Source organism: Branchiostoma lanceolatum, chromosome 10 (assembly GCF_035083965.1).
Source record: "Branchiostoma lanceolatum isolate klBraLanc5 chromosome 10, klBraLanc5.hap2, whole genome shotgun sequence".
NCBI lineage: Eukaryota > Metazoa > Chordata > Leptocardii > Amphioxiformes > Branchiostomatidae > Branchiostoma > Branchiostoma lanceolatum.
In genome coordinates, this window is record NC_089731.1 from 13,679,019 (window position 1) to 13,704,647 (window position 25,629).

General features: G+C 41.0%; 1 protein-coding gene across 1 annotated transcript; it reads left to right on the plus strand.

Moving 5' to 3' along the window:
- Positions 1 to 17,698: 17,698 nt before the first annotated feature.
- Positions 17,699 to 25,447, plus strand: LOC136442982 (junctional adhesion molecule C-like). The gene is made up of 3 exons (XM_066440026.1): positions 17,699 to 18,399; positions 22,778 to 23,134; positions 25,131 to 25,447. Exons 1-3 carry the CDS (start codon positions 18,342 to 18,344, stop codon positions 25,445 to 25,447), a joined length of 732 nt encoding a protein of 243 aa, XP_066296123.1. The 5' UTR covers positions 17,699 to 18,341.
- The last annotated feature ends 182 nt before the right edge of the window (positions 25,448 to 25,629 follow it).

The window sequence follows — 25,629 nt, forward strand, 5'->3', positions numbered from 1 at the left end:
AAAATAGAGGTGTTCGCACCCCCAGCTGCATTCTATATTCTATAGAAAAACACATATCGATATAGGGTTTATGGAAAATGTTAAACTGTTCTCCACCAAAAAATGTAATCACCCTATCTTCTTTAGCTCTCTGACCCAATCACTCGTAATATAAACAGTGGGTCGAATCTCGGAAGTCGATATCGTCGCCCGTCCTGGATGAGAGACTGTTGGTGTGCCTGGATATAAATAAATGGCATCCTTTACTCCTCTCACAATTGTTAACATCCTCCAAACTGTGTGACGTGGCAACTTGACATGAACATGCTGTGAAACCTATGAAGAAGTTGAACTGGGTCGTCTGTGTTCTATGAATCGGGTTTTAAGCAAATGTCCAGTTTTTCCGATGCAAGATTCAGGAAAGAGACCTATGTTGGTAATTCCTTGACACTTAAGCTGTTTAATAATGAGGTTTATATGTGACTTACGGGCAGAATCACTGACATGAATTGTTTTAAAAAAGTAAAGGCGTGGCATAGGTAGCCAATGACTTTTCCCCTATCGACTTAGCGGTGTAGTGCAAGTAAGGTAGAATAAAATATAATCTTTTGTCACACAGTACTATGTGTTTAACATACTCGTCAGTTCATTCACGAGTTTTGTGATTTAAAGCTGTAAAGAAAAGTTTGGCAAATCTATTATTGTACGTAAGAGAACTTTTTATTAGTAGTTTACGCTAGGATATCTTATTTTTGCAGTGTGCCATATATACGTGTCTATCAATATGTTTATGCTGTTTTAATGTTCATCAGTTCGTTTTGGAAGATACATCTCAAAAGCTATGAAAAATAATTAGATCATTTCTGCTCAAGCGACATAAACGGCCGTAATGTTGAGTACTTCGCAATTCGGTTAATGCCCGGAGCTTATGGATAAATATTCTTGTACTTAATGTAGGCTCTTAAAAGTACATTTTACACGGGTCTCTGCAGACTTCTCAATAAAAGCAACTTCTAATCGGAACCAACTCTTAACGGCTAAATAGTAAAGAAAAAGTTTGCGCGTATGGATAGTAAAGTATCAACTTGGCAGCGACCCGTCAATGAGCTTTTTAAATTCAACACGTTAAGATTGTAGATAGAAGGGGTTATCAAATCTATAAAGCTGTAAAGGCACCATGTAACGACTTTTCGACCATTCTCACATTAAATCGTGTGATGTGGTAATGCATTTTTGGTAACCATGTCATCGACCGAGAGAAAAACTACCTTTGGCTTGGTGCATATAGTGCGTTTGCGTGTGTTTGTATCCATATATCTAGTATCAAGATAACATCGTTTGTTAATGCAAACTACCTTTGGCTTGGTGCATATAGTGCGTTTGCGTGTGTTTGTATCCATATATCTAGTATCAAGATAACATCGTTTGTTAATGCAAAATAGCAACAACAAAACAAAAGTACAGTAACATATATGCAACTATACGTAGAAACATACATACAAGTGGATTGATATGCTTGTGTTAAATATGTGTTGAAAAAACAATGTGTTGAGTTTAACGTTTTCTTAACACTACTGTTTGTAAGGACCTAGGAATAAACATTCTCTTATATATTTACCCAATTGTACACAGTAAGGGATATCTCCCCCGGGAATGTAATTGATTATGGAAATCTTAGGATATCATATATATGTAATTATATTATTTTGCTGTGTTTTTCAAACAGTAAAGATTTGACATTTTCCTTACCTTGAACTCACGCCGTAATTGGCGCCAGGCAAGATATCATTTCATTAAAAAACTAGGGAGTTCGCAACAAGTCACAAAGGGCCAACTAATGATATCGGTTATGATTTTTTTTTCAAGATGATGGGTCCGTGGATTACATTCAATGGTTAATAACAGAACACCAAGCAGTGTTTACATAGCACACAGTTTCCACATAGTTTGTAATGTGGCGCGTTTTAAGTCAATTAAAGGTTGAAATCCCGGGTAAACGTTATGAGAGACACTAGCTCGACGCGAATGTAAAAGGTCAGTGGCGCCCCTTAATCCCAGTTTTATAAGGAGGTAATAGGAAATATGTCTTCTCGGGGAGCGCGTTCAACGATGGGCACCATGCTATTTATTTTGCCGCAAAGTTGTGATTAAGCCTGGTAGCACCTTCATCCCACCTTGGCCTTGGAGGAAGCTTCATAATTAAGCTTATGTAAATGTTTCAGTTTTACCTCTGCAGGATTAGGCGTGTTGAAATCCTGCGTTGTTCCAAATGTTCTATGAAATCCTCCTCCACAGCAATACAATCTAGCTCATGGTGGAAACGTATCTTGAAATAGGTCGTATCTTGGCAGTCCATCAAGATAAATACATACCACCCGAAACTTTCACAAAAGTATTGAAATATGGTCTGTCGCACCAGCTAGGAGAACTCGTATAACATCGCTCCACGAACTATGCATGTGTCAGAAAAAAGTCATAGAGTACACGACAGAGCCATAGAGTTCCTTGAACCAGAACGTTCTTCTTTATCGCAACAACAGCGAGATACTTAATCTTTCTATCGATTCGTGATTCAAGATTCTAATCTTACTGAAAGGTCTTTTCAAAAAGTACGAGTGAGTTGTATGTCATGCTTGCAAATATTTAGTGGTTGATTTACGCCGCGTCTGAGAGGAACATAATAGTTCAGCCTCCAAGTCTGCAATTCATGTAGCTAGCTCTCCGTGACAAGTAGACAAAGGCGTCTTGACAATTATATTCGTATTTCATTATAGTAAACATGCATTGATTATATTAGGCGTGCATCATATTAACAAAGCATAGACAGAATAAATTCCGAGTAGACTTTATCATGACTGAATCCATAAACCCATGACTTAAAGGAAATGTAATCTCTTCTAAATACATTTTATAAAGTTTTCCCTACTAAATATATACGACGAAAAGTAATTTTACCTAACAGGGGGCTCACAAAGCTTCGATTCTCTCACTCCATGCATATCACTTAATGACCCAATAAAATGTATTAGTAGTACAACTTTAGACATATCTTTGAGATGATTTTCACAGATGCTAGAAAAGTATAAAACTTTCAAGTCTTTTCAAAGGTAGTACGAGAGAAGATAAACAGTGTCTCGACAATGATTACATACTGACATAATATCACTATATATTTATCATAATGTATTGTGGAAGAACATCCCTATGTCTTTGCTGTTTTTATAAACGTGGAGCAGCTATAACGAATGTATTACTGGTCTCTTACCTAAATGGATGTCAAATAGCCGCAATTTCGCGTAGTCTGTATAATTCCAGGATATTGTCTCACAAACCTCTGGAATAATGTACTTCCGTAAAGTAATCCTGGTGCAAATTGCACGTTCTTGTGTAATGACATCCTGTACTTCAAACTGGGTGACTGTAATTTCGATGTCGAGATGCATTTATTTAAATATCTACATCCACGGGGCAGGGCACAAAGACCATTACTTCCTGTACTGTGGTTTGTATAACCTTGGAAAAGGCATATTGGTATGGACAAATATATAACTCTAAGTGCTCTAATTAAATCAGAATTTATCCATCATATTGTGCATCTATCTTGAACTTGAAACTTTCAAGTGCAAACAAAGATTTGTGCTGTAAAGTTGTTATCTACAAACTTGCAAACGGTTACGCCTGTTAACGCTTTCGAGACTTAAAATAGTAAAAGGGCTGTACAGAAGTGGAGGAAATTTTCAAGTCTGGTTGTACAAAGTAAGTAAGTAAGTTGCACAGCTTTGTTGTTGGAGTGAGTTTCTTTTTTTTCACTTTTAGTATCACAGGTCCTAGGTAGTACAGTTTATTAAAATGGTCAAGCTGTAAAGCAACGAAGATAAATATATCAATCAGAAATATTAGATTGAAATGACAAAATATGTGTCTACATAATAAAAAAATTGCCCTAGCCCTATTAACCTCAGACCTAAAATAATTGCTTGTCATTCATTGAGGATTTTAGAATACCCAAGAGCCTCTCATTTGTCAATTACTCACCTCCATGCATCTGCTCCTATCCTATCCTACGTAGGGATGCTACGGTCCTTGCCAACTCGTCAGTATTGGGATTTACAACCCCCAGAGTTGATGTTGCATTGATGCAACGTCATACTGAGCTGACTTATATGACCTTTATTTATATACTGCTAGTAGAAAAGAAATCAGACGAAGGATTAAGGCAATCCGGCGCCGGCGACATCTTCAGCTACAGCCTTATCTAGGCTCAAAGAAAAAAGAGTTTTATCATAACATGGTTTTAAAAGAATTGTGACAGAATAATAGCATAAATTTACGGTTCCCGTACTGATTCAACATCAATGGGATTCAATATACTAGAAGTGTGGAAGGTTTTTTTTCGGTGAGTTGGAATCTTTACACGGCACGAAATGGCCTCGTATCCAGGCGGATCCAACAGATCCGACCGATTCCGGCACCCTGGACCTAACCCTAACCCTGGACCTAACCCTGGACCTAACCCTGGACCTAACCCTAACCCTAACCCTAACCCTAACCCTAACCCTAACCCTAACCCTAACCCTAACCCTAACCCTAACCCTAACCCTAACCCTAACCCTAACCCTAACCCTAACCCTAACCCTAACCCTAACCCTAACCCTAACCCTAACCCTGGCCCTGGCCCTGGCCCTGGCCCTGGCCCTAGAACCAGCCCCAGCCCCAGCCCTCGCCCTGGCCCTGGCCTTGGCCCTGGCACTAGCACTAGCACTAGCAAAGGACTAGCACTAGCACTAGCACTAGCACTAGCCCTTGTGACTTTGGAATCGGAGAAACACTAACCCTAACCCTGGTATCAGGACATTTTACCGTCAGACAAGTTCGCCGTATTGGCGATCACTTCTGGGTCATTTCAGCGTTGCATGTACATGTCTTATTGAATCTTATAAGTTCATGAGCTGCCATCTATAAGTACTGTCTGTTAAGCACTGTCGTATTTCAGCAAAGAGTCAATAGTCTCCGCCATAACGTCCTTGATTTCCACATATGATTGTATTTTTAAACTGATCTCTAACAAGCATAAGGTGAAAGGGCATCACAATTTCACAATTTCCAGGAAGGGGCCATGCAGTTTGCGTTTCTACAAACAAACGTTTCACATCAAGAATACATACAAATATACATACCTCAAGATTGATTTTTTTCAACTCTATTGTGCTGTATTGATCTGACGTTCCGGATCACGGTGCATCTTAGTCGGATCCGTTACGGATTCGTTGTTGGGTCCGCCTGCATCCGTCAGTATCCGCCACTATCTTTTAACAGAATACAGAAAAATCCCTGCACGTTTCCGTCAGGATCTGTGGCATTTCCGTACAGTGTACGGCTCCGTAACCGTCGAAAATACCATCTTTTCGGATTTATTCAGAATATTTCAGATCCCGGTGCGGAATTAGTCGGATCCGTTACGTTGGATCCGCCTGCATCCGTCAGTATCCGTCAGTATCCGTCAAAAGTATTTTTTTTAAACCGATACGTATACGCCGGGATCCGAGGCCACTTCGTGCAATGTACTTCTTTTACACGCCTTCCAGTGCCTGCTACCATATTCTTTATTCACACAAATTTCGTAAGAATTGGGCAAGTATCAGGTTACTTTTTTAAATTCTTCTACTTAATAACATAAACACAATACACGAGAGAATCTGAGCCATTCGCCAACAGCGTGAATTGAACCCCAAAGCTACAAAGTACGGTACCAGTGGTACACCAATGGTGGTTCGGGTGGAGAAGGAAGAATGGCACCCGACATAAGTCAAGTCAATGTACACCTTTGTCTTCATACGAAGAAATGTAATTATTGATTTTCATTATTTGTCTGTCGTTTGATCACCTGGTCCGTCGACCTGGTTTATGCATACTACTGCATTTATGTATTACACATAACTGAATAATTCGATTGACATTGATTATAACTTGCAGCACACAACTCACCATTGGAGAGAAAAGACTGTACCTTTTATGGTATGGGTCATTTCTTTTAATCAATGCCATAACTTACCATACTACCAGTTTCTAGGTCAATTAGAATATATGTTTGTGCTTCATGAAAGTTTCTTTCAGATGCCAGAAATGCTTAAAGTGCTGCAGTAATTGAAGCAAGGCAATAAGGACAACATGCTTATCAATGCTTTCAGGTTTGACCTATTGTGTACAATGGCAGGGTAATAGTTGAGACGTGGCTCATACTCGGTATCAATGCTTTTAGTTTTCTTCCCTATGGCCACTCGAGATTCAGGGAAACATAAGAAGGACTACATATGGTGAACATAATGCGGTGAAAAGGGTTTTAGTGCCTTCAGCAATGCATGCCTGCACTCAACTCCAAATAAACTTACTGAACTGCAACGGCTAGATGGACAGAATACTGAAACATATAGTGTACCTTTTGACATTCAAGTTCCATGAATAAAACTACAGAGTTTTCATAACAGTTGGTCCTATTAGAGTTGGAGTCATTGAGGAAGGCAAGGGAAATGAGTGTACTAACTCAAGCTGGAAAAACTAGAATTCAGTAGAGATCAAGAACCTGGTGCACTTAGCTGAAACACCGATGTAACAAGCCCTGGGTACCCCTGGCGACTTGATATGACTGTGTGAGTGTAGTCATAAATCATCCTGGCTCGAAAGTACAACAGTGTTGACAAACCGTACTTTCATTTCTCTAAGTATCCTAATATTTGTGGTGTAGACTTCACAACTGGACTGGCCAGAAAAGCTTTTTTTGCTTGAATAACGAGAGAGAATCAACTCGATTCTCATGACGAATGTGTCTTCATTTTATGGTTTTTGCATCGTTCCTTTTATTTTCACAAGGCCAGACGCATGAGGAGGACAAAATTCTGTGGCGATGTCTGTCTTATTCACGAACCAGCGAGGGCATCGCAATGTGCACTCTAGTGGTTAAACTTTTTGTCGTTGGTTCACCACAAATCATAACGTGTGTAGATTCGGACGACACGAACAATATATATATAGTATAGACTGGTTTATTTTGTCATCATCATTTGACAGACAAGCCTCATGGCAGCCATTACGAGGCTGAATTGCGAGGCAAAATAAAACATAGTTCATTGTAGTTTACACAGCTTTCAGGCATCGATTAAAAGTTTTTAGACAATCAATATCAGTTAAAACATTTACTTAGACCATTTAAAATATTTCACAATCACTCTCTTAGGGATTGCCTCGGGACAAACAATGCTAGGAAAATGTGGTAACAATGTTCTCTAGAGTTCATTTAAAAGTCTGATGATGGCCGGAATGGCGCTTCTGGTGTAACGGTTTGTGCCAGAGGGTTGTCCATAACGGCTCGCGTTCCGAAGGTGAGAATATGGACAATGTGAAAGGTGAACACGGGGTATCTGGGTGAAAAATAACAGGTACATTATTATAAAAAATGTATATTTAATATGAAAATCATTGGCAACAGGTGAATACATTTGCAATTTGAGACGACAGTGCAAATCAAAGTGCATTTGCATTTACAGACCAACTACAAATGGGAAGGTACAGGTCAATTGCAATTAATGACAACCCAGGGGTCCATTGTATGTTATGCATAGATAATAATAATACATTTTTACGTTTACTGGTGTATATGCTACAGGTCGGGGTACATACGCTACAGGTCGGGGTACATACGCTACAAGTGGGGGTACATTCGCTACAGGTCGGGGTACATACGCTACAGGTTGGGGTACATACGCCGTATGTCGGGGTACATACACTGACGGTTGGGGTACATACGCTAAAGTTCGGGGTACATACGCTACAGGTCGGGGTATATACGCTACAGGTCGGGGTACATACGATACAAGTTGGGGTACATACGCCGTAATTCGGGGTACATACACTACAGGTCGGGGTACATACGCTACAAGTCGTGGTACATACGCTACAAGTTGGGGTACATACGCTACAAGTTGGGGTACATACGCTAAAGGTCGGGGTACATACGTTGCAGGTCGGAGTACATACGCTACAGGTCGGAGTACATACGCTACATGTCGGGGTACATACACTACAGGTCGGGGTACATACGCTACAAGTCGGGGTACATACGCTACAGGTCGGGGTCCATACGCTACAGGTCGGGGTACATACGCTACCGGTCGGGGTACATACGCTATAAGTCAGGGTACATAGCTAGGCTACAAGTTGGGGTACATACGCTACAGGTCGGGGTACATATGCTACAGGTCGGGGTACATACGCTACAAGTCGGGGTACATACGATACAAGTTGGGGTACATACGCCGTAATTCGGGGTATACACACTACAGGTCGGGGTCCATACGCTACAGGTCGGAGTACATACGCTACCGATCGGGGTACATAAGTTTAAAGTTGGGGTACATACGCTACAGGTCGAGGTACATACGCTACAGGTCGGGGCATATACGCTACAAGTTGGGGAACATACGCCGTAAGTCGGGGTACATACGCTAAAGGTCAGGGTACATACGCTACAGGTCGGGGTACATACGCTACAGGTCGGGGTACGTACGCTACAGGTCGGGGTACATACGATACAAGTTGGGGTACATACGCCGTAATGCTTAGGTCACAATTGGAGAAAGGGGCCGTGCCGGGTAGTTCCCGGGCCGTTTTTGGCACTTCCGGGCGTGACCCCTGCGTGGCCCCTTCGGGCACCCTGCGGCTCCCGGGCTATTTTGGGGCCCGGTGGGGACCCGAGAAAAATTTAGTTCTGACTTAAATTCTACCCGGGCCCCGCGGACACAACGACGCCGTGACCTCAACGTGAGAGCACCGCGAGGTACCCCATCCGGTTGCCGGCAGTCCACCGGGAAGAGTAATGATTTGCCTGTTTGTTTGTTTGTTTGTTTGTTTGTTTGTTTGTTTTTTTGTTTGTTTTTTATTCATTTGCACAACAAGAAAATTTGTAATACATAATACGATAAACAATAGATAATAATAGGTTTGGGATGAGGAAAAAAGCGTTTATAGCTTATACTTGGCCCTCCTCGTCTGTACTTATCAAACTTGATTATAACTTACAAATGATATAGCAAAGTAATACATAGAATATGATAACGATAGACAATGATGATCAAATAATTGTATAAATAAAAGTTAGATAATAACTGGACATGTGACTCTACTACAGGGTGGCTATGATAGGTTTTCAGGGCACCTTTAAAACTAAGAAAAAGGGTGATTGTTTGTATATTTGTCTGAAGACAGTTCCATATTGTGATATATTTGCACTTGACGAGAACTCTGCTAATGATGTACGAAAGAGAGGAATATGGACTTCTTTACCTAGCATAATAGTTGTGAACAAGTGTGAAGAAGGGTTTGGGAAGTTATAGAATATATTGGGGAAATTGTTAGAATGGAAATTAAACGTAATTTATTGATATCGTGGATGTCTAGTATTTTTGAAATAGAGGAGCCATGTGTGAGCGAAAGTCAGAAGCAGTTGCTATCCTTGTGAATTTCTTTTGGAGAGTTATAAGAGGATGTAGAGTTGTGCGGCAGGCGCATCCCCAAACATTGTTACAGTAGGTCAGATATGAGTATGTAAGGCTGTTGCATATAGTCGTGAGAATCTTTTCAGGGATGATGTATTTGTTTTTCACAATAACACCAATTGTTTTAGTATTTCTTTTACTTATAGCAGAGATCTAGACTGGGCTTTGGAGTTTAAATTTTCATCTACTATTACCCCCAAATGTTGGTTTGTTTCTCTTGTATATTAGGAACATTTTGGACTTATTGATATCGTAACTTTTATTTTTACTACAGAAAATAAGGCAATTTGTAGTTCTTGAATTTGTTGGTATTAACTTGTTCGCTTCAAACCATGTACTTTACACATATCTTGGTTAGTCAGTTGTATCAGAGAGTCAACGTTTTTATGGAAAATGAATATGTTGGTGTTATCGCCAAAGATTATAGAATAAGGTATTGTTATGTTATGTTATGATACGGATCAAGTTCACAGACTCAATGTGTGTACTTCGTAAGACCGGGTCAAGTGTGTGACGTTACAGATCAGGTGAGCAGTACTAAAGCGTGAACATCGTATATCGTGTTTCTTTTTGAGCTCCAGTGCAGTTTTATATACCCCCGAGATATGACGAGTGCCCGCCAGGAGCCTGCCTGATGGCCGACCGTCGTTCGCGGGGCATTCGGCAGGGACCATATAACTGCCCCACCTGGATGTGATAAGCACGCGGTACCCTGTCGGACCCCACAGGGGTCACTACAAGACACCGTCAGAGCAACTGACGGGTACCTGCTGGAGACCGACCAATGAAGATCCCCGGGACCCCTGCAGGGCAGCGTGAAGGAAACTTTTAATTGTTACCACGACAGCCGGTGCCCCCAGACGTCAGAGCCCGGCCGGGGCTACATTCCCGACGGGCACCGGTGCAATTGTGACCAAAGCATTAGTCGGGGTACATACACTACAGGTCGGGGAACATACGCTTCAAGTTGGGGTACATACGCTAGAGGTCGGGGTACATACACTTCAGGTCGGGGTACATACGCTACAGGTCGGGGTACATACGCTACAGGTCGGGATACATACGCTACAAGTCGGGGTACATCCGCTACAGGTCGGGGTACATACGCTACAAGTCGGGTTACATACGCTACAAGTTGGGGTACATACGCTAAAGGTCGGGGTATATACACTACAGGTCGGGGTACATACGCTACAGGTCGGGGTACATATGCTACAAGTTGGGGTACATCCGCTGTAAGTCAGGGTACATACACTACAGGTCGGGGTTGATACGCTACATGTCGGGGTACATACGCTACAGGTCGGGGTACAAACGCTACAGGTCGGGGTACATACGCTACAGGTCGGGGTACATACGCTACAGGTCGGGGTACATACGCTACAAGTCGGGTTACATACGCTACAAGTTGGTTTACATACGCCATTAGTCGGGGTACATACACGACAGGTCGGGGTACAAACGATACAGGTCGGGGTACATACGCTACAGGTCGGGGTACATACGCTACAGTTCGGGGTACATACGCTACAAGTTGGGGTACATACGCCGTAAGTCGGAGTACATACACTACAGGTCGAGGTACATACGCTTCAGGTCGGGGTACATACACTTCAGGTCGGGGTACATACGCTACAAGTTGGGGTACATACGCCGTAAGTCGGGGTACATAAGAATACATTTTGCAATAATAGAGTGACAATAGAAGACAGCCGTTCTATTTAATGAAGAACATGTTTTTTTAACCCGGTCGCTCTTCCTGTATATCTTCAAAATTGATTTCCGTTCCCTTCAAAATTGGCACATAGGAGATTATCGAATGTGGTCTGGAGTGCAAAGATTCTGAGACAGATTGTTTTTCCAGTACAAAAGACTGTTGGCGTATTTCCCAAAACTACACACATTCAATAAAGTAGTGTACATCGGCATAGACAGACTCAGGCAAGGGCCATGGACAGAAACAGACATTATACCCCCATTCCACTATGACGGCGATCTCGCCGTGTGCTCTCTTTAAGCTAAGATTCAACAGAGCACTCAATGAATTTCATAGTTTAAAAGAGAATATCTTTACGAGTTGTGTGTTTTATTGTCATTTCAGCCATACTTTAACACTTTGCATGATATTCCAATTATGAAAACAAGGACCAGACAAATCCGATTTAGGTCGCAGCAAGAGCGCCGTCTATCAGAAAGAGACATTTGAGATGCTGTGAGAATAAAAACGACAAATATGTCTCGACACATCGGGAATTTCCTGCCAACACACACCGGCTAATCAATAACGTGGCTGAGATTAAGGTTGGGAGGTTATGACAAAGTTCATTCGTACGTCGGCAATACATCAAACCAAAAATGAAAAGTCTCCTCTTGCTTTCAGAACAGCTCAAAATCACTGCCAGTTTGTATAATGTATTACTGCCATTAGTCCCATAGACCCTACATTGGTCACGTTTTAGACACTCTAAAGCTTTGATGCTAATAGAAATTGAGGTTGTTTAGGGAAAAGTACAAGTCTTACCTGTAGGCATGAAACGTACTTTTTGTGATAAGTATTCGTTACTTACATGTAGATATTAGAAATATATCGTGACGATTTGACTGCAAATTGGTCATTTTGAGCAAAGAAACCAAATTCAATGCACAAACTTTTTTCCGCTTATTGTACATGGTGAGATTATTTCCATACAACTTTAAGGCGAGTGACTTAAAGTTCTTAAGCAAATTCGAAAAGAGTTATACTTTCTCTGAGTGGCCCTTGGCCTCGAATAGTTTTGGATCAAGTTACAATATTGAAGATGTTCGCTAAACATGAGCCAAATGGATATTATCTCCTGATAAAAGTGCATACCCTGACGCTCCAACCTTCACGAATGATTACCTTTCCTGATATTTCACATTGAGCTTTTGAATGTGTAGATGCTTGTCTGCTCTGGATACACTGTCAGGCAACTTACAATCGATTACAAGAAGTTATACAACTTAATATTGTAGACGAATTGTAACCTTGCACAATACTGACGTGATGACTGTATATTGGTCTGAATAAGATATCATCTTGAGTAGAGAAACGAAATTCAGTGTAAAAACTTTTCCCACTTATTGAATCATCAAGTACACGGTGATACTATGTTCAGGCAACATTAAGGTAAGGAACGTATGGTTCTGCGTAGAATATGAAAAGAGTTATACTTTCTATGAGTGGCCCTTGGCCTGGGATAGTTTTGGATCAAGTTTCAATATTGAACACGTTCGCTAAACATGAGCCAATTGGATATCATCTCCGGACAAAAGTTCATACCCTCAAGCTCCCAACTTTTCCTGATATTTCACATTGAGTTTTTGAATTTATAGATGCTTGTCTGCTCTGGATACACTTTCAGACAACTTTCAATCGATAACCAGAGGTTGAGTTTGACAGTGTTGAACACGTTTTTGGCCTCCTTTCATGCAGCTGATGAAATATGTCGCCTTGGTAATCCACAAAGGTAAACGCTTGCTCGTTAAACTTCTCAAGAGACTCTAACTTTAATTATTCTAATCAGTGCAATCGTTCGATACAGTTAGGTATATGTGCCTGGCCTCCCAGTAGGTGATCTCGACAATGAAAATAGGTTCTTTGACAGAAACTGAGTATGATTCCATGGCCAGACGTCTACACACAAAGGTACTAAGGTACTAAGATGATACGTAGTGGCAAATACAAATAGTCTGTAATGTGGCTGCGAAGTAATTTTCTGCTGACACTTGGGAAATGCTGTTAATCAATGCTTTGCAAATCTACATCACCCCCACCCCCCCTTCTGCGTGAAAGTTCTGGGCTCTGAGCCAGAAGTTATACAGTTACTTTATTTCAATTTCAGACAGACTCAATTACCGGTTGGCGCTCTTCAGAGAGAGTATGCAATCACCTTGTAAAACCCTTGGGGCGGTGTACTTCAAGTTCCACACATACACGTGGCATAACGAATCAGCTTCCGTGTGACAAATACCTTCATATCTCCTACTGCTTTGTTCGTGGCGACCCTTGTGAAACGGAAGCTAAGTCTTGTACCTGTCTCTTCCATACATCACCTGTGAGATCTTATCGTCAGAGAGACAGGAGCGGTTTTCGGACTCAGCGAAGATTGAGCGAAAGATAGCGGTGCTTCCAATTTGTCTTAAGCTCCGGGAACTGACCCAAGACGCCTTTCACCCATAGGCCACGGCAAGGGCTCGGCACTTAAAACATTAGACATGTTATCGGACTGATGTTTCAGAATTGGGTCTAATTGCCAACAATGTTGCAACTTTTCTGGAACGTGAGAGGAATGACAAGGAAGTATTGAAACAACTTTCTCAATTCAGTAACTCCCGGGTTGAATGATGGACACACATGAAGTTTGATGGTTTGAAAGCAACGTTTCATCAGGCACTCAGATGAACTGTTACGGTCTTTAATCTGTAGACCGAGACTGATGGGTCACGATTCCTGACATCGCCGGCTAGGCATTGTATCATAGGGCAAGGCACTTTGCACGACTATCCTCAGTGCACCCAGGTGTAAAATAGAGTTCTTGGTTGTGGAGTTAAAAGGCAAAGGAAGGAGAGGGTTGGGATCCACCTTCCATTGCCGTACCCTAGACACAATGGATAGCAACCCACAGCCTCTACGGCGTCAAAAATACCATGGATTACATTTACCTGTACACCCCCCCCACACACACACACACACACAAATACACAAATACACCAAACAAAAGGAAAAGAAACTCTAAGGTACGGCCTATCAGCATTTCAATTTTGGCGTTCCTGTATTCTGTATCGCCATGTATTGCAAAACTCACCCTTACAAACTCTTTGTAATAAGGTGCCTTTCTCTAGTACTAACTAGTTACTATTGCTATGCGGTCATAATCTATTCTTATTAGCCACAGCTTTGAGTTGTATACGGTCCAACCATTTTGTACGAGGAAAGAAGTATCGGTATGGACTTGACGAAACAAAACAGATTCATCTTGGGGATTGAAAAATAAGAGCACTTGGATGTGAATGGTGAACCGTTAAATATGCATAAGAACAATCCATACTTGAGTAGCGCAGTAGTGTGCTTCTGCTTCATTCTATTTGACAGTTATGCCAAGTCGTGTTATGTATAATGGACCTCACATGTGCATGCATGCGTCTCAAAGGTTACTTGGGGTTACGCCGATGTACTGTTCTTGATGACTGTTGCAAATAGATACATCTATTCCGGCAATCAAAATTACCATTCGATAGAGCGTCAACAGTTTCGTACCTGATAATTTTTTCTAATAACAATGAATATGATCCGATCAATGTTGATCTTTATAATATGATAATATGACATTTTGAAACAGCAACTGTGCCATGCAATGATCCCATTTCCAAACCGGGGCCTGGCCGTGCATGCGCAGTTGACGTTTGCGGGGGCGTAAAATAAAAATGTATATCTAGATATATATATACACTAATTCTGTTAATGACTTTTTTAACGTTTCGCGTGTTTCGCAGTTTTTAATACGTTTCGTCCCCGTAGATTGATTGGCTTGGTGCCAGGACATTGGACATTGGCATTATCTGGCTTGATATCGTCGCCATGTAAACTATTTGTTGCTCAAAAGCGACATCTATCTGAAATGATATAAACTACATTATGATCAGTGCCAAGTAGCTACGTAGCGCCACCTATCAAGTTCCACTTGCATAGATCTAAAATGCACTGTCATGAATGTAGCACTTCCTTCATCGGGAATCATAAAGTACGAAAACAGCACATAGGCCCTCCCCATTCTCAATACGAGACATGGGTGCAACAGTGAGCAGTGAAATATAATAATAAGTTCCACTCCCTTAAAAACATCACAGATCTTCAATTTTTCGTAATTTTTTCTACCCGATAGCCTTGCACTTGTCTTTTGTGAAGATATTCAGATGTTTGGCTGTTGTAGAAGCCATGTTCCTAAGAACGTTCAAATGTACTCATTATGGCAGAAATTATACAATCCAAAACGTCCAAAATCTTTTCTGTTGCACTTGAAAAGAATGTGCCAAGTGCTTGCATCAGCACGGCTTTGAAGCAGTATTTGCTGATGTCGCTTGGTGGAGCTTTTTAGCCTTCGAATGAGGAACAGAACTTAATATACAGTTTACAGGACTCTAGCATGCGGCAATTCTGCCGCATCTCTTTGATACAGTGCTCCCTACGGCTCATTGATTAGCATCTTATCTCATCAATTTCTGTCGTCTATGGCGACGTTTCTGACATTTAAATGAACGTGCTGGCTGTGCGTTTAGTACCACTTAGATCAGGGTATTGTACGTGTATACTCATCGGTCAAATCTTTCTTATATTTAGTAAAAATATAAGCAACGTTTTGGAAAGTAACATTATGAAGGCGGTAGTACATTTTGTTTTTCAAATCAAGCTCATAGCCTTTTAATATTAACATTGTCAAGATATAAGTAATGCATTGGTTGCTAGGGAAAGATGCAATAACTTTTATTCCGATTACCCCTTGATAACCTTGTCTACTTTGAAAATATACATTACTGACAAAATGCGTCCCTTCAACGCAGTGATATATGGCCAACTGAATCTCAGTGTCACTTGGTATCGATACGTTTTACAGCCAGGGTATCCTTAGCAGCAATAAATCTGGATGAAATGCCTGGAACCCCGATAGCTCTCTGGCACCTTAAGGCCATCTAACATCAAAACTCCATTAGCTAAGGAGCGCATCCAGGACCGATGCTACAGGTCAAAGACGGGAAACGTGCATCGGTAAACAGCGTTTGGGAGGTCTATGGCTCCTGCTGTTAGTTTTATAGGAATATTGATCAAGTCATTCTTATTCCAAAGACCTTCAGCAGTATTCTGAATGTCACTTACATTTTGAAATCCAACTTTTTAGTATATCTAGGCAAATTTACTTGTCGAATTACTGCCAAAATGTTGCAAGTTTCATCTGATACGACCAAGTTTAATTTTGAAATTTGACAGTTGGACAATTGCATAGATAGAACTAGAAATCAACATCTTTGATGCGTACCACCTTCATGACCTCCACTAGATATCTCTCACTTTACAAACTGTAAAACATCAAACACGTCAACCTGTATGTGATTTAGTGCTGGTTGTCAAGTATCTAAAACAACATTACAGTCAGTTAATGCATTGTCCGCGTAAATAATTCATGTCACGGTAAGTCAAACTGTCTTTGTGCTTCTCGTTACTAAAACCATTACGTCTCTCTCGGGTTTTCCTTCAGTGCTTAACTCCGTGCGTAGGAGTAAATGGCGCGAGTCGAACGACATGAGATGTGGTGAAATGCTTGCCGTCAGGCCGACATGACAGTGAAAAATGTATCATACCTCCCGATTCAATTGCAATCAAACAACACGTGTATTTACCCTAAATGAACTGACAAGATTGAAATGTTGCTATTAATTACAAAACCCCGGTGGTAATTCAATACGTCGTCGCGTGTGTATGAACTGACATATTGGAAGGAAACTTATTAAGAGGAGAATTATTTATGTAGGACTCCTATCTCCAGCTTGTGGCGAATGTATCACCAACCCGCAGAACATGCAGTCTATAAAGCACCCACTCTCAAATGGCACCAAACACGTATTGGGAATACTGAATAAAGCTTTATAGTCCCCCGTATCGTCGTCGAGCCAGGACCTGCATATAGAATTGTGTTAACATTGATAAGGCAGTGCAAAGATGAATGCCTCGGTGTAGACCTAGGCAGTTAGTTGTGGGTAATGTGGTTTGCAATCGCTGGAAAACGGTCATAACGAAGTAATATGACGGTTTTGATATGCGGCCTGTTATCGATCGGTTGTCTCCTTTCCATCGCGTGCCGGTAGTACGTTTGGGTATTAAGTTTGAAAAGCGTGTGGACGTACATGGTAAATCAGTTCGCCCAACGGGAAGGCGACGCCATTAACTTACGACAAAATCGTCACCTCTTTCCCTTAAAAAATTATAACATTTCAAACATGTTTTACACATCAACTTAAGGATGATATATCCATAGCTACAACAGAGCATTACAATAAGATATGTTTTGTTTATGAAAACTTTGATGTGTGGATATTAAAAGTTTGCTGCACCCCTGTTTGCCAACTTTGTTGGTAGCGTCCACAGAGGCCTGCGGGGCGTTACCGTGTGCCATAAAACAGCGGAATGATGCGATCAGGGGGGTATCAGGGAAAGATGTTTATACCGCCTGCAGCCCTCCTGCATTGGTAATTCTGCTTACCTAGGGCGTCTTTCAGTACTAAACAAGTGCAGCGTCTCCAGTGATTTCAGTGGTCTATATCCAAGCGATGCGAAGAATTCTTAATCAACTAAAGTGCAGCTGAAGAACCGCGTTGTGGAGATCTCGTAAGCATCGTCAAGATTCGCCAGGGAGTTCTGGATGATACTCATCAAACTGGAAAAGTGAGTAAACCAATATATTATCGGGTTTTATTATGAAACCGAAGGATCCCCTGTGGCGCTGGACTATTGGGTAGAGCTGAAGATCCAGTGTGGCTGGTGTATTCCTGTGGATCCCCCAAGAAGACGAGTAGGACGACAAAACCATTCCCCGAGTGATAGAGGAGAAAAAATTGTCCCGTCCACCCACCGACCAGATCCGGCATCATCCACGGACTTCATTACTAATTGAATCGTGTGGAGAGTCGATTTCTGGATCTTAATGACAACGAGGAGCCTTCTGACGCTTCATCTCCTTTTAAAAGGCTTACTGGAATAGTTTTTAGAACCCGACACAGCTCGTGACGACGTTCTTTACGGCGATGGCCTCTGGATACGTTTTCCTCGCACTCAGCGTTTGTGTATCCGTCGTTTTTCAAGGTATGTAGTATCAAAGCGTTATGTTATCAGTTAGCAGATCTTACAATGCTCTTACAAAATCTTTCAGTTAATCGATGTATTTAGCTTGCTTGTCCTTGCGTATTTCTTTGTAGTCATATAACGATATTTTTGTGATTTTTCTTTCCCGGATTTAGATTTGCACATCAATCTTATTGTCCATAAATGTGAAAGAACGCCTGCCAATGTCACATTTTAAAACCATTCTCTGTTCAGGCAAAATGATAACATTGTATTTTACGACAATAGGAAGAATGTTTTAGTATGTCCTTCAGCAAGATAATATGTTATATGTTCTGCTACATGCTCGATGCAACCGCCCGTATCATAAGAAACGATATCAGGGTGTGGCGATCGTATGTGACATATTTCGGATGAGAGTGACATGCCCCAGCAGCAAAAGGTCGTGACGGGAGACTCAATTTGATTTGTCGCGACCGTAAACCATTTGTGCCCCGGGCAAAACGCTTTAGCATCTGTAACAGAGAGGAAAAGCAAACAGACCAATGGGGGAAAAGGTCTCTGGGCAGCACTAAAGGCCATTCACTCTATCAGTTCGATGAAGTGCTCTGGCCATTCGAACCCAGGGGACTGTTTACACCAAGAAACCTCCAGCCACACAATGACATTTGATACCAAATCCATTTATCAAATGACTGTGCATTTGATGATTGCTTCGGCATATGGGTTTGGATTTAATCAACATCTGATTATTGCCAAACATGTTATCCAGTACAAAATTTCTGTCTAAAGGTCGAACAAAATTGCTTAGTTTGTAAAACTAAGAACAAAGGGCAGTCAGGAACAGTAGTTAGTTTCAGACCGTGATTGCTCAAAACGGCTAAAATGTCAGCAACAAGTACTAGTATTCCATCTAACAGTCAAGCTGCAGCAATACCTAAATATATAAATACTTCAAGTTACATTTTCAACTTAAGAAAGTAAAGCTTTAAATGCAATTTACGTATGTATATACGCATAATGTTTATTTATAGGCTACATATATGTACTTCATTCTGAAAGCATAGGGCTTTCAAAAGAAGACCATCCACCTAGAAAATTAGTATTCTTAACCAATAAAAGTTTGCGTGTGATGATTCATGTGTTAGCTCCACCCGGTATTAATGCTTTCCTGGGGACTGGTACATTAGTGTAAGCCGTTAGATTTGAAATTTCCTCGGGTAGAATCCATTCTTATCACGGTAGCTTTGCGACCTAAATCTGAGGAGTGAAAATGCATGTGCATGACGGAAGAGCTTAGCGAGAAGGGGTTTCTCGGAGCTGTGAGTGAATTCTGATCGTGTCCCTAAAAGGTATAGCGAATCCAAGGAGGAAAAGGAGAGATTGCATCGTGAATGTTAAGTACAGTTGTTTACTTCTGAATGAAAAAAAAGAAACCGAAAACAAAATATTTCGTCAATTTTAATTTCATCAATTACCACCGAATAAAAAAATGAATTAGAAAGATTATTACTTCCGGCTTAAAACATTATTCTAAATATTATGCTAATATGCCATAGTCTTCTAAGTTCGACAGGCTTATTTTTCTCTGCTTAAGTTTTTACAGCTGCTCTGCTGACTTCTTCAGGGCAAAAATTTTGATGATAAAATATAGATGTAAACTTATAACGATTCGAACTTTAGATATTTGCAACCCTACAATCCAAAGTAGTTTACAGGCATCTGATGAGCAGAAGAATATCGGTATTTTAGTAAAGTTCTAATACAAATTCGTCCCCAAATAACTACAACGTGTGGGAATTCAATGACATTTAATTCATGAAAACATATTTTGTCGCGGACATGGTACCGGTGAGAGATGAAAATTGAGTGTCCTAATTTATTTGCGCACACGCACATGTACAGTACGGTTCCCATTTGTATGCCAGGTGGTCAAATGTAATATTGTTCTCGCGAGCATACACTGTCCATCAATACTTGATGCGTGGGGTATCTAGCAATCAACTAACGTAGTTGTGTGGATATCAGGCCCCTTCTTTTCCCGGAAATGAGTTTCTTATCGATTTCTCTCCCCTTCAAACTGTCACGTGACCTGACGATCTCATTATCAACCTCAGCACCCAAGTTAAAATGTTACGACTGGGTCAATAATTTTCGCATCGGAGATCGGTTTCTAATCAGAGCCTGAACTTTAATTTCGTATCAAATATGTTATGGTGATGAAAACCTTAATGCAACGTATTAGTTACTGTCAGTGACAGAAGGACACACCCAGACACGGAGGCGCAAGTTTAAATCATGCTTTCGATTCACGTAGTCCTCACATCTACTTCTATGTATACACATTATTGCATTTCTTAATGTACTTAACGTTTTACTGACTAAATAAGACTCAATTCGTGGTAAAACTACTTTTATGGTGATGCTCTACTGTAATCGTCAATCATTTGACATGTTATGCATCAATCTTTAGCTACTGCTATTCAAAAACGGTTAGTCATAAAATATAGGCTCCTGACGGCTTCCTTGATTAGGAGTTTGCAGATTCATCATTCCAGTTGGAAGGGTTTAATTGTGCGTATTGCCTTTATTAAGATGTGATATGATTTCGGATTGAAAATTGATATTGCTTATCAGGCATGATACTGAACTAATGAAGTTGGTATACAAGTAGCTTCATGCAAAAGAGACTGACATCAGATAGAATACGTAAAGAAAATTACCAGTATCAAGAGCTTGCCTGCATCCTCGCCATATTCTTAATCATTTTCAAAGACTACTTTTAAGTTTCGATCTGCAGTTTTCACATAAGCCCCTCAGCAAATTTTCCTGGCTAAATGCCCATCTAAATATAGCATTCACATATATTGGCACTAACACGTGAAATCGGTTCAGACAAGACTAAATCGTGGATCAGGGTGACGGTGAGCTTGACTCACTGATAAGATATACAAAAGTGACACTTGTGACATCCACTCGCCTCCCTTTCCTCCATGATATGTCACCGCAGATAGCGATATTGATAGAAACCATACGCTGACAGCGATGATAAGTCAAGGGTCCCAAGTCACAGTTACTGCGTACATGAAATATTCATCTAACGGGTGACAAAAAGTTCTACCTGTTGTTAAACATGAAAATTATGGAAATAAAATCCCAAGGCACCTCCTAGGGCTTGGGGATGTGATCGAAAAGGTGAACACTGCGTCGTCTGACTTATTCACTTGGGGCTGAAGAACAGTAAACAAAATCAATAATAACCAACTCTGTGGGTTTTCTGAATGTACAATATGTTTGCGGTGGATGGGGAAGACTTGCGGCTATTCACCTAATTTGTAATCGAATGGTGTTCGTTGTTACTTTATATTCTACATGAAGGCCGACTTAGCATGATACTCCACCCATGTTGGTAAATTACATGATGAAAATATAAGCTATTCTCCAACTCAAAAAAGTTGACTGAGCGGAATTTTTGACCGAATCTCTCGGTCTCTGTCAGCTATCTGATCCACTGGCACTCTAGACACGTGATTTTTTCCGCACGTTTGACGTAGTTGTTAGTTGTTTGCAAGCAGAAAGGGAGAGCCATTGGTAGCTATTGAGGATGGTACCCTGGCTAGGTCTATCTCAAACTTTTTTTCATGATACTTGTAACACTTTCAAACATGGCAAAAGCTTTAAGGTGATGAATAGATTTTATTTATCAGCTTTTAATTACTATTTGCTGCCTCAGTAATAACTCATTGTAAAGTTTCAGCGATAGTGCTACAGCTTTTGACACTCAGTAGTCAAGTTGCGTCGCGTCAGCGTAACGGTTATGGTGTGTGATTTTTCGGAATCCTCTGACATGCCACCCATGTTGTGCCCTTGGGTAAGGCATTTTACACGACTTTCCTCACTCCACCCAGGTGTAAAAATTGGCACTTGACTTCGGTTGTGGGGGTTAAAGGCGGTGGAAGGAGATGATGGTTGGGCTCCACCTTCCAATACCATGTCCTAGACACAGTTGATAACGACCTAGTGCCCCTACGGCTTTAAAAAGGCTTTCGGATAACTTGTTTAATTATGTCTTAAATTAGCATCTCTCACATATTTTGCAATAACCAGTTCGTGGGCTCCACCTTCCAAAACCGTGTCTTAGACACAGTGGATAACGACCCACTGCCTATACGGTCCCAAAAAGTCTATGGGACTACCTTTACCATTTTTTGTCATATCTAGAAATCTGTATCTAGCTTACGAATGTTGCAGTAACCAGTGCGTGGGGCTACGTCCAATACCCTTCCCTAGACACAGAAGAAAACGACCCATGCCCACAGTCCACGAGGCCCCAACAAGCATATTGTACTACCTTTACTTCCTTTTAGTCATGTCTCAGTATCTCTCACGAATGTTGCAGTAGCCAGTGCACAGGATGGAATCCGGCTCACACTTCCGACCAAGGTCAACGCCATCGTGGGCGCAGATGTGGTTCTACCCGCCACCTACACAACCAGCCAGATGGCTACAGTAACTCTGGTTCAATGGAGCAGAATCGACCCCAGAGATCCCTCCAAGAGGAACCGGGCGTTATCATATAACCCGGCTAAAGGCATCTGGAAAGCCATCGGCACTTTTGCGGGACGTGTTGAATTGGAAGATCAAGCTTCCTTAAGGTTGGAGAGAACGAGTGCGACAGATGCCGGGAAGTTCGTCTTAGAGGTCATGACGGATGACCTGCAGACGATGGAAGGGTCCGTGGAACTAGTGATTTTAGGTAAGTACACACCCATGAATCTTTCTTTGAAGAAAGGTTTATGATATTTGAATCAAAGAAGACATATGGGTAATGGCTCGTATATTATTGTTACAAATGTTGTAGTGGTAAACATGCAGCAAAATTGATTGTAATCCTACGTTATCCATGTATTTGCACGTGTTGTGTTCTCTCATAAAAGAGTAGCTGTGATTCAGAGGCTTAGGCAGACAGCTATAGGAGCGAGTCTTATTCCAGTTAACTCCAAGCTCCATGATTCAATACACCCGTTATCTCCGTGAAGACGAATGTATTGTTTTCAGTCTGAAAACCATATAGTTAGTTCAATATTGTAGAGTGTCATGATATAAAGCGGAAGATGGTGTAACTGGAGACTGGTTGACTTTTCACGGGTTAAAGAAATTGGTCCCGCCGGCTGACAGGATAACACATAGACAGATGTAGCAAGAAATTCACAATGATAAATAAAACGAGAAATTCATCCCCAAAAAACTCTAAAATATTTCGCGGACTCCGACTTATGAATCTTAAATTCCTTGTTTTGCTTGTTAAGTTTTCTTCACTATTGTATCTGTTGCGTGCTACCTTTCCTAAGCCAAGTATAATCTGCACATACATTTCATCAGGAAATCCGTATATATATTAGGCAGTTCTTCTTGCCTAAGAGACCAGCCATTTGACTTGATTAAGCATGGCAATCGAATCACCGTGTTAATCTACCTAATGGAAAGACTGGGATTTATGGATTAGAATTAATTGGCCATTACTCACATCGTGCTTAGTCAGAAAAACAAAGACGTCACGGAAAGCAAATCCGGATTATCAAATATCACGCAGGTGGCAACATATATCAATCAAAATATAATCTGCTTATGGTGAAAATATCTCCCTTGGCTCAGCGTAGTTTTTGAAGATGGTAGTATATACTATGATCATTGTAACATGAAAAAAATGCGTTGCTCTAATTGGGCAATCAATCGCGAAAGATGTACTCCACCTGCTTTCCCCCGCAAGCGACTAACGCCCACAATAGTGGAAAATCGTATTACCGAACACAATGAATTAAAAGGTAGTCTCTTGTGGAACAGTGTTAGCCATCCCAACAGAGTACCCCCACTCGTAATGCATTATTCACAATCTGTCGGTTTCGGTTGAGGCAACTGCGGTTGAGGGTATTCAGTATCCTACACACAATGTGGAAAATAGATTGAATTGGAAAACGAAATGGAAAATGGGATATAGAATAATGGCCTTTAGAGGCTGATCCACCACTTTCCCATGAAATCGTAAGACGTCACCGCCATGGTAGTTCATTGATTGAAAAGAAAAGCTTTTGCAACAGTTTGCAAGCGTAATGAAACGTGTTTCGAAAATGACTCCTATGCTTTAGTCTCCCATATATGTGCGTCATTACATCTCTTACAATGGTGCTTGTAAAGCTATGTTGATTCGTACTAGACCGTTGTCTCTAGTTTTATCTTATTTAGTGGGAACTCAGGCTGTACATGCACAACGTTCGAAATACGGTATTGGCTTTGAAAGATTGTGCTCAAACAGTGCGTATCGTGTAAAACTAACATGATTACATTGTAGTGTCCATGACAGTGTTTCTCTTTATCAAAAAAACGTCACCTGTTATGTACATCGTTTTCACAGTTTCATCTTATTCAGGGGATTATAAACAATATAACTCATTTTTTTTAAATTGAATGCAATGCTCGTGTGTTTTTTTGTCTTCTCTAAACAAATAAGGTCAATGACCTGGATCAGACAACTGTCACCATGGTTACTGAAGGTATAGCAGACACCCCGTGCTGTTTGACATAGTGTAGCAAGTGACGTAGCAAGTGGTCACCATATATATATGAATGTGTTTGAGTAAGAATAAACAGAACAATAGTTTGTAAGGCTAGACCACGTGTAGGTAAACATTGATCATTTGCTTGCAAATGCTGTCTTTCTTGTTATTAATTTGTTTGTATGCGTTCCTCGACAGTTCCTCCAAAGGTAGTGGTGGGGCCCTCCAAGCTGTATGTCGTTACAAGATCGAAGACAGTTACCCTTTCGTGTTCGGTAATGGAAGGATATCCAAATATAACCTCTCTTATGTGGAAAAGAGGGAACGTCCCTATCGACACTTTACGTCTCAACGGACCAAAATACTCCGGAGGAAATTTGGAGACGCCATCTTTGACTATACGCTACGTCGACCGAATGGATGCTGGGATATACGCATGCGTGGTTCGACATCCGGCGGCAACAAAGGAACTGAGGGCTAACCTGACGTTGCGGGTTCTGTGTAAGTACGCGTAACCACACTATGTATGTTTATATCAGCATCACTATCTGGATGAACTAAGGCTATCTATATTATGGAGTATGTATATAGTTCCAACCTGCGAATAGTCGTTGCAACTATATGTCACTTCAAGCAAAGGTTACACCCAGATAGACAAGTATTGATAACAAATTGAGGTGTACACAATTCACACTTT